The 8892-nt window shown below is 45.9% G+C and overlaps 1 protein-coding gene across 1 annotated transcript; it reads right to left on the bottom strand.

The window, feature by feature from the left end:
• Positions 1-1035: 1035 nt before the first annotated feature.
• LOC132460993 (protein-L-isoaspartate O-methyltransferase domain-containing protein 2) lies at positions 1036-8530 on the bottom strand. Its single transcript, XM_060056006.1, has 7 exons — positions 8410-8530; positions 6695-6855; positions 6062-6212; positions 5552-5654; positions 5039-5210; positions 4104-4227; positions 1036-3618 (listed from the first exon to the last, which is right to left on the bottom strand). Exons 2-7 carry the CDS (start codon positions 6848-6850, stop codon positions 3059-3061), a joined length of 1266 nt encoding a protein of 421 aa, XP_059911989.1. The 5' UTR covers positions 6851-6855; positions 8410-8530; the 3' UTR covers positions 1036-3058.
• Between the last annotated feature and the right edge of the window lie 362 nt (positions 8531-8892).

The following is an 8892-nucleotide window of genomic DNA, read 5'->3' as shown; positions in this document are numbered from 1 at the left end:
CCATGCCCCTTCGGCGGGAGGCATGGGCCTGCCCGCTTGCTGCTACTGCGTATATGGTTCTGTTTATCCCACTGTGAGAGGCCTGGACCAACAGTAGCTGAGTCCACGTCTGGAGTGGAATGGTTCCATTCACTAAACAGATGAGCTTCACCTAACTGCAAACGGTTTATTAAATGTGTGTAGAGATGTATCGACGAATCTACATTTATTATTAGGCATATTCTCAGTCACATTTGAATATCAAAAGAACAGTAATAAATAGGTTTCATGAAAGGAAAGAACCTATTGCAACCTTTTGGACATTCTTTTGTATACAGATTTTTTATTTAGTTATTTCAGTTCTTATAGACTTATTTTTTTGGAATTGTGTAATTTAAATGTTCATTCACAAGACTTGTCTTAACTCAAGGTAGTCATTCCTGCACCGTAAATGGCTTTAGTCACAAGGAAGTCCTTCACTTGATATTTATTTTGGCTCCTTACCTGTTTCACAAATTCAAATGCCATGTATAGATTACCCTAAAATACCCTTCTCAACCAATAGCTAAGGATTTACAACAACATTTTACATTTTTAAGTTATAGACTGATCTGTCTCACTGTACTTAAATCCTTATTGGGAAGTCATAATTCACTTTACCTCAGTGTGGCAAAGTTGTATACCTGCTGCATGATTCTAGCCAGCTTGATTTGTTAGGAATTTGGATTGTTTGAGTGTTAGGAAATTAACTCCCCCCAAAAACACATGTGAATAGTATGTATTCCACAGCCTCACCACAGAAATTAAAACTTCATAAAAGACTACAATGACCATCTTTTAGTAACTGACCATGATTCTGTGCAACAGAAAATATGCTGGTGCACCAAGATCTGTCTAGTGCTGTCCTTTACTATAGTGTTTCTGATGATTAAAGACAATTATATCAAAGACCAATGTATACTGTTATTCATCAATTGATTAACGCAATGACTGAAGAATATCACACCTTGACTGTAGTCAACCTAAGTCCCTTCAAATCTTAACTATTAGAAAGTATTGGTATATATGGAGTTTATTAACACATGGGTGATACAACTCACTTGACTTAGACGTGAAGCAAAATCTTGACATTCAGTAGAGAGTCGAAAGGAGAATAGAGAAATGAAATGAACAATGATCTTTTTAGGAAATTACAGGAATGGTTGTACATACAGTATCTATAGACGAGGCAAACGCCACATGTTAATCAGCATTTTCAGAGAAATAAAGGATTCATGAAATATCACACTGACTTGTAAGGGATTCTATTTTCCCTTATGTTTATTCCAGTTGTATGTACTCAATATGAATATGAACTGCTACTAATAGAGATGAAAAACACTTTTTTTTTTTAAAGAAGAATTAACTCACTGGGCTGAACGTTTGTACAGCAAAAGGCTGGTAAGCTAGCATAAAAAGAAAATTCCTGAAACAATCACTTCAAAATACAATTGATTTATTTAAAATGATGAATAAGATTAACTGAAATAATGACAGAGAACTTAATTGGTCTCGTTACTTCAAAATAACTCAAAATAACTCAGAAGCCACTTATTGAGAGTCCATAGTCCAATGAAAAGAGATTTGGCATCAAAGGTACCAGTTTCCAAACTACAGTGCAAAAAGAATGCCCATCCAACTGGAAAGGGATGAAAATGATGTACCACATATAAAAATAAATCTGTGGTTATTGATTTCATTGGTGAGAAAACGTGAAACTGAACACAATATCATGCCATGAAGTAATATAAAAAGAACCAAAAAAGCAATAGCAATCCTTAAAAGTAAATTAAAAATGGATGCATAAAAACTATTTTGCCTGGTAATAATTATTTCTTGCTGTGGGATGTAAGATGGAATATAGGAAAAAAAACATGGTTCATTTTAGAGTGGTTCCCTGTTTGGTTGTACAGAGGAAATATGACATTGATGTCATTACGAAAGTCAATTTCCTCCTGATACACACAGACACATCCTTCAACTTGTGAAAAGGAAATAAATGCATTGATTCAGTTCTCTAGAGAATCCAGTTGCGTCAAAATAAAACTCAAAATCAAACAGATGCCGTAAAAATGTTCATTTCATTCAGAGGGACACGACACCACTACGAACAATGCTCTGTTGACTAATTCTCTTAAACAGTTGAGGTGTGATCTATTTAGATTTCCATCCCTAAAACCATACATAATCTTAACAAAAATCGCTTCTGGATTCAAGTCTTGTATTACGGAGAAGAATTACTCAGTCTTGGACTCGTCCCCTGTCATGGCAATCGAGTTCTTCTTCAACAAGTTGCTCACAAGACCGAAACTAAGATGCTTTGTTCTTCTCTCAAACACTCCTGAACCCCGGCATTCTGATAGAAACACATCAGGGTCAGAGGCCAAATCAATTTGGCTTCTTGGTCCCATCTCTCCCCCCTCAGCCATGGTCAGGAAGCAGGAGGCCCAACCTGTAACAACCTGACCGTAGCAAGCAGCCCTGAGCTCCCCTCACATGACCTGTGGACCCCCATTGATCTGCTCGTAGTTAACGTTGGGTATGGTGTACATGCCATGCATCGATGCATTACATAGCAGATCAGACACCTTTGTGGAACACCGAGAGTTACTCCCTGTGAGGAGAATGACTGAATGTGCTTTATTCATACGTTGGGTTTCTGGCGCTGTTCTTAAAAAAAAAGCTACGACTTAGAAATCTTTCTCGGATTTCTGAAATGAAATGATCGTCAGAAATGTTCTCTTACTTCATGCATAGCAAGCTTGGGTACCACCTAGCATCGGCTGAAAGAGTCTCTGGGGGGGGGGGGGGGGGGGGGCCACTGAGATGAAGAAGCACTTGAACAAGGTGGCGATGAATGGGAGAAGACGGCCGATCCACCAGGGTCGTATGCAGAGGAAGAGTGTTTGGAGCGACTCAGAGCAGCTCAGAGAGTCCTGCCTGGTTCAGGTTGCAGTGGGAGAGGGTGGGATCACTCAGCCCCCCCCCCCCCCCCCTCTGAGTGGAGCCCTAGCTGTGTGCGTGCCCTGAGCGCCTGGCCTCACTTCTCCCGGTAGTACAGCAGATACATCTTGAGCGGCTCGGGCAGGGGCAGCCCCAGAATCCTTTCCCGCAGCACGTTGACGGCGGGCTCGGCCCGTAGGGTCTCCCCCCGGGCCCTCGGCTCGTCGCCGTCCTCCGCCGGCTCCTCGGCCGCCTCGGGTTCCCCCGGCGTGCCCCTCAGCACCCTGCGGCCCCCCCTCCGGCGCCGCCGGGCCTCCCGGTCGTCGTCGTCGTCCTCCTCCTCCGTGGCCCCCCGCTCCCTGGCTCGGCGGTGGTGGGCGTTGTTGTTGTTGCCGTCGGGGGGGGCGGAGCCCGACTGCGCCGCCGCCCGCCCGCCGGGCGCCAGGCTGTTGCTGTGGCGGCGGTGGACGCGGCGCCGCTTGAAGCGGGGCCCGTACTTGTGGAGCCCGGCCACCGCCAGGCCCCGGCCCACGCTGAAGGAGGAGCCGCGGCCGCGCGCCGGCCCCCCGCCGCCCCCCGCCCCGTCCCGGGTCACGCGGAGGGCGTGGCGGATGGAGATGCGAGCCAGCTCCTGCAGGGAGCGGACCTCCAGCACGGCTGTGGAGGGACACGGTCAGTACCCCCTCCTCACCCCGACCCCCTTCATACAGACGGACGAACAGCAGCGTGCACTATGGGACATGATGCTGGTCATACTCATACTGGGAGTCATAATGGTCCATACCTCCACCCCCTTCATACAGATGTACTATTGGACATGATACTGTTCAAACTCATACTGGACATAATAATGGGGCTGGTAAAAGCTTACGTAATGAGCCAACAATAAACTTGAAGCTTTACCGAATAAATAGAAAGAATAGATAGAAACGTACGATGGAAACATACAATAGAAACACGATAGAGACATACGATGGAAACATACGATGGAAACATACGATGGAAACATACGATGGAAACATACAATAGAAACACACGATAGAGACATACGATGGAAACATACGATGGAAATATAGGATGGAAGCCTAGGATAGAAAAAATAGGATAGAAGCATTCGATAGAAACAGCCCCGTGGGACTCACGTAAGGGCACGGCCTTGGGCTTGCCGTTGTTGTTGTATTTGGGAAGGACCAGAGGAGCGAAGGACACCGAGATGATCTTCTTGGTCTCCCAGCTGTTGGGGCCGGTCCGGGTGATCTTGGTCAGCTGGGGGAACACGGCAACAAGGAGGCCGTTAATTAAACTGAACAGAACTGAATTCAATCACTGGAAGAACTGAATCATAGGGACACAGGACGGAATCATCATGTTTGAGTCTGAACACTGAAAACTGATACAGAATAAATATATATTGATACTAGGGGTGATCTTGATTCTTCGCTGATTAAATTCTTCGATTGAAAGACAATGAGTCAACTTGGTCTTCAGTAGTTAAATCAGCGTGTCAGGAAAGTTGTGCGGGTTTACCTGTAGTGGAACCTTTGTAATGGCAGTTGCATTATCCCTAAAAAAACGTCTACATTTGGGCTGAATGGTCTGCATTTGTTCTAAATGCTGAAAAGCATCATTCACAGGTTTTTAACATTGTTAATAATCAGAGCTTATGGATGTAGGTCTACAGACTGGAGAACCCTCCCTACAGACTGGAGAACCCTCCCTACAGACTGGAGAACCCTCCCTACAGACTGGAGAACCCTCCCTACAGACTGGAGAACCCTCTCTACAGACTGGAGAACCCTCTCTACAGACATCTCTGGAGAACGAAAGTCACAACAAATAAGGCTTCATTGAGTCGCGTATTTTAAAAGATAATCAGATATGGTTACAGGTCTGGCATGATGAATCAGATTAGACTATGCTAGATCTTAGTCGAGGACACCTCATTTCATAATGTATTGTACTGAAGATAAACAGTTATTTATTAAAAATAAACAGCCTTTATTATACGATTGAGAAACTCTTATTGTATCTCCTATCCTGATCATAAAAGAGGGGGGGGTGTTGGTGCAGTACCCACCTTCTCCTCCAGAGGCAGCACCAGGACCCCCCCCACCTTGAGCACGTTCTTCATGTAGCTCTCGTACTCCTTCTGCACCCCCGCCCCGCAGTACACCCGGTCGTACTGACGGCTGTGGGGGGGGATCTCCAGGCAGTTCCCCGCCACGAAGCACGGCTCGCAGAACTCAAACCTGCAGAGTGGAAAGGGATCCAGGACAGGAGGAATAGTCATCAGTAACAATAGAATGAGGTGCTGGATGTGCTCCGCACCTTTTACAATAATGTCTACAAAGGGCCGTAAAACACAAAGTATAACACAATTAAAACTAAGGGAACATTAACAAGAGGCCAGAGTTGTAGGGAGGGCTTCAATCAATCAATAAATAAATACAGAAACTATACAGTGAAATTAAATACACCATTTAATATAAAATCAAAGGAACTGAAATGAGATCAGAAATTTACTGCCAAGTTCATCGCCGCACTAACAAACGGTGCTTTAGGATATGGGTCAGTGGGCTCCCACACGCACTTGTCGAAGCTGTCGCTGGTTTTGATGAAGTTGTCCAGCTTCTGGTAGGCGTACTCGATCACGTCAGCGTGGAGCTCCACCCCGTGGTTGACCCCGAATGGCCCTAGGACAGACCGCGGAGCGTCACTACATCGCTTCATTCATCAATTATTAATGACATTACAACCACAACCCCAACAGCAAGTATATGTTGCATCTAATTGTTATATACAGCCGTGATTCGCCCTGTTTCTGTTTATTTTTTGTCCTCTGCTTTGCCATGTTTAAAACATTAAGCTGTAGCTCAGACTTCGAAATACATCCAGTAGATCAGTGTGTGACTGTAGATCGATTGAAGAGTGCATACTGCATAGCAAGGTATAGTTTTTTACTAATTTGTTAACCTAGGGTCCCACAGGGGGAGAGATACAGGTTCCGCAGGGTCACATGGTATTTGTAAGTCCCTCTGTTGTAGCCATCATCATGTGGTCCCGTGCTCTATGGTAGAAGGATAGAAAGCCCTGTGTTTACCCAGTATCAGGCCCACCATGGTGCTGAGGTAGCCCGTCCCACTGCCCAAGTTGAGGAAGGAGAGCCCAGGGTACAGATCCAGGGCCTCCATCACCTCCGAGTAGATGCATGGAGCCGACAGGTGGATGTTCCCGTGCCGCCACGCTAGATCCTGACCCCAGAGGGCAGGAGACGGTGTTAAATAGGGCTGTTTTCTCATTGCAAGTATATAATCAGTATGCCTTTGTTGTTTTCTGGTGTGTCACGTTCAACATCAGGACCGTGCCAGAAAACAGGGATAGTGAACAGTAGAAGACAGCCATTCATCTAGACTTCTTCTACTGCCTCGTCATTTGTTCCGGGATTGAATGCCTCTTGGCACCTTTCCCACTAAAGACAATAAACCGATGTTAGGGGAAGGAGACTGACCCTCCTAACTATCATCTCTTAATGCTGCATTTTTGTCAAAACTGTTATCCCTGCATGAGTGACAACTCAATGGGATCCTTTACAGCCATTTGGTGGCCATTTATTGACACCCTCGTAATGTGTTATCATATTACAATGAACTGTTCTGAGTCGGCCACTCCTTTTAGCTGCAGGGGGTCAGCTGTGAGCCAAGGGTCCATTGCCCTGACCAGCCACACCTCTCACCTTGTATGCGTTCTCCCGGTACTCATCCAGGTAGTAGTCGGCGCGGTCAATGGCTCGGAAGGCCCGCTCCACCAGGCACGAGCGGATGTAGTAGGCCTCCTTCAGGTTGTCAATCAACTCGTCATTGTCCTCTCCGGCGCTGACTGCTCCGCCCATCTCGCCTGGAGAACACGAGAGAGACGGAGGGAGAGAGGGAGAGAGACGGAGGGAGGGAGACGGAGGGAGAGAGAGGGAGAGAGACGGAGGGAGAGAGGGAGAGAGACGGAGGGAGGGAGACGGAGGGAGAGAGAGGGAGAGAGACGGAGGGAGAGACGGAGGGAGGGAGAGGGAGAGAGATGGAGGGAGAGAGACGGAGGGAGGGAGAGGGAGAGAGACGGAGGGAGGGAGAGGGAGAGAGACGGAGGGAGGGAGAGGGAGAGAGAGAGAGAGGGAGAGAGATGGAGGGAGGAAGAGAGATGGAGGGAGGGAGACGGAGGGAGGCAGTGAGAGGGAGAGAGACGGAAGGAGGGAGAGAGACGGAAGGAGGGAGAGAGTCGGAGGGAGAGAGAGGGAGGGAGGGAGGGAGATGGAGAGAAAGGGAGGGAAAGAGAGAGAGGCCAAGGGTTTACTCTTCAAGTATCGCTAGATTCGCCTTAACAGTTAGAAGAAATGTGCTTCAGTGCAACTCCTGGTCAACCAGAGAACTTAAGGCAGAATACATAAAAATCAACAAATGACAGAGAGAAATCACTATCCAATCAATAAATGTTTAAATAGGAAGAGTGGGTAATTATTTATAATTTAAGGCAAAAAAATGCCCAGAGTAATTATTATTCATTACTTAATGGTGGTTTTGGTTAGGTGCATTTGTTTTTCAAAGAAGGAAGTTGGTACATTGAGATGGTCAGCAGTACATTAGTGCAGCTGAGATGTGGTTCAAAGGAGGACCAGCCGCAGAAGGCCAGGACATGGGAGTGAGAGAAACCACAGACCACAACGACCAGATGATGGCCATGCTATGAATCAATAAAAGCACTTCTTTGCATTTCAATCCCCTCCTTTGATGTCAAATTCGGCCTTATAACCAGGTAGAAGAAGATATATTCCGAGAAACAGTGTGGACATTTTCATCTTCTGTGCAATGATATGGATTCAAATGAATGCTGTTTTGAACGAAGACTTAATGGCCACAGGATGGCGCTGTAACCCCAGGTAATGACCACAGGGGGACGTTGTAACTCCTGGTCATGACCACAGGAGGCTCTGTAAGCCCTGTTCAGAGGAGCTTTGCTTCAGTAGGCCAGTGTAGCTGACACTTCCTGCCAAATGGAGAATATCACATTGGCTTAACCCATGGAAGCAGAATACACGCAAAGTGCGTTTATCCTTTCATTAGAGTCGACCCAGGGACGTGTGGAACCACACACTCATCATCCCTCCTCATGTTATTTATTATCATGTTATTAACACCTGCATGTCCACTGCTCGTGTTCAACACCGAGGAGCAGCACAACAACATCACAACACTTTGGATATACATCCACATAGATGGAAAGGCTAATCACGTCAAGCGTTTTGTTTGTAATGCGACAAAACGTTAGAATCTCCCCAAAAAACAGCAACAACACAACCCGTGTGTGGTAAGAAGAAACGTGGAGACATGAACCCTGGTGGACGACTTGAGACGGATCCCGTGAGACAACATCTGAAACACCGATACTAAACACAATCTATACCTTATGGTGATGCCGATCGGTTTGGTTAGTCGTCAGTATTGTTCTTTAAATTTTCGTCGGGATCAGGGACACCGCTCCACGATGTAAACATTGGGCCGGACGACGCGCTGACGTCATACGTGACGCAATGACGTCATAAGCAAAGCTCCCTGAAGAGGACCTAAAGGAGCTCACAGATAACAACACAGAATCAGACTCAGAATGACTTTAATGCAACTTATTTTACAAATACACAAAACAATTCTGTGGCTCGGTTCCTCAACATGTGGACAACACAGGATTGGCCTTTTAATATCGAATAACCATGGATCATACGTCTGTGTGTGGTTGACGGTAATCATTAAATGCCATAATTTAAGAAATGTAATAATAAAAAATAAAAAAATAGTAATAATATAACAATGGTAAACCGTCTAGATACCTTGTGGATACAAAGTATCTGTGGACACCTTGTATCCACAGATAAGCTGAATGCCTAATAAC

The sequence above is a fragment of the Gadus macrocephalus genome, chromosome 1 (assembly GCF_031168955.1).
Source record: "Gadus macrocephalus chromosome 1, ASM3116895v1".
Classification (NCBI taxonomy): Eukaryota; Metazoa; Chordata; class Actinopteri; order Gadiformes; family Gadidae; genus Gadus; species Gadus macrocephalus.
The sequence above is the reverse complement of the archived record's forward strand: the minus strand, read 5'-3'. Positions and strand labels throughout refer to the sequence as shown.

Coding starts and splice junctions, on each gene's coding strand:
- LOC132460993 (XM_060056006.1), bottom strand. CDS start 6,850: ATGGGCGGAGCAGTCAGCGCCGGAGAGGACAATGACGAGTTGATTGAC. Junction 6,213..6,694: donor ACCGGGAGAACGCATACAAG/GTGAGAGGTGTG, acceptor CTCTGGGGTCAG/GATCTAGCGTGGCGGCACGG. Junction 5,655..6,061: donor CATGGTGGGCCTGATACTGG/GTAAACACAGGG, acceptor GGTCTGTCCTAG/GGCCATTCGGGGTCAACCAC.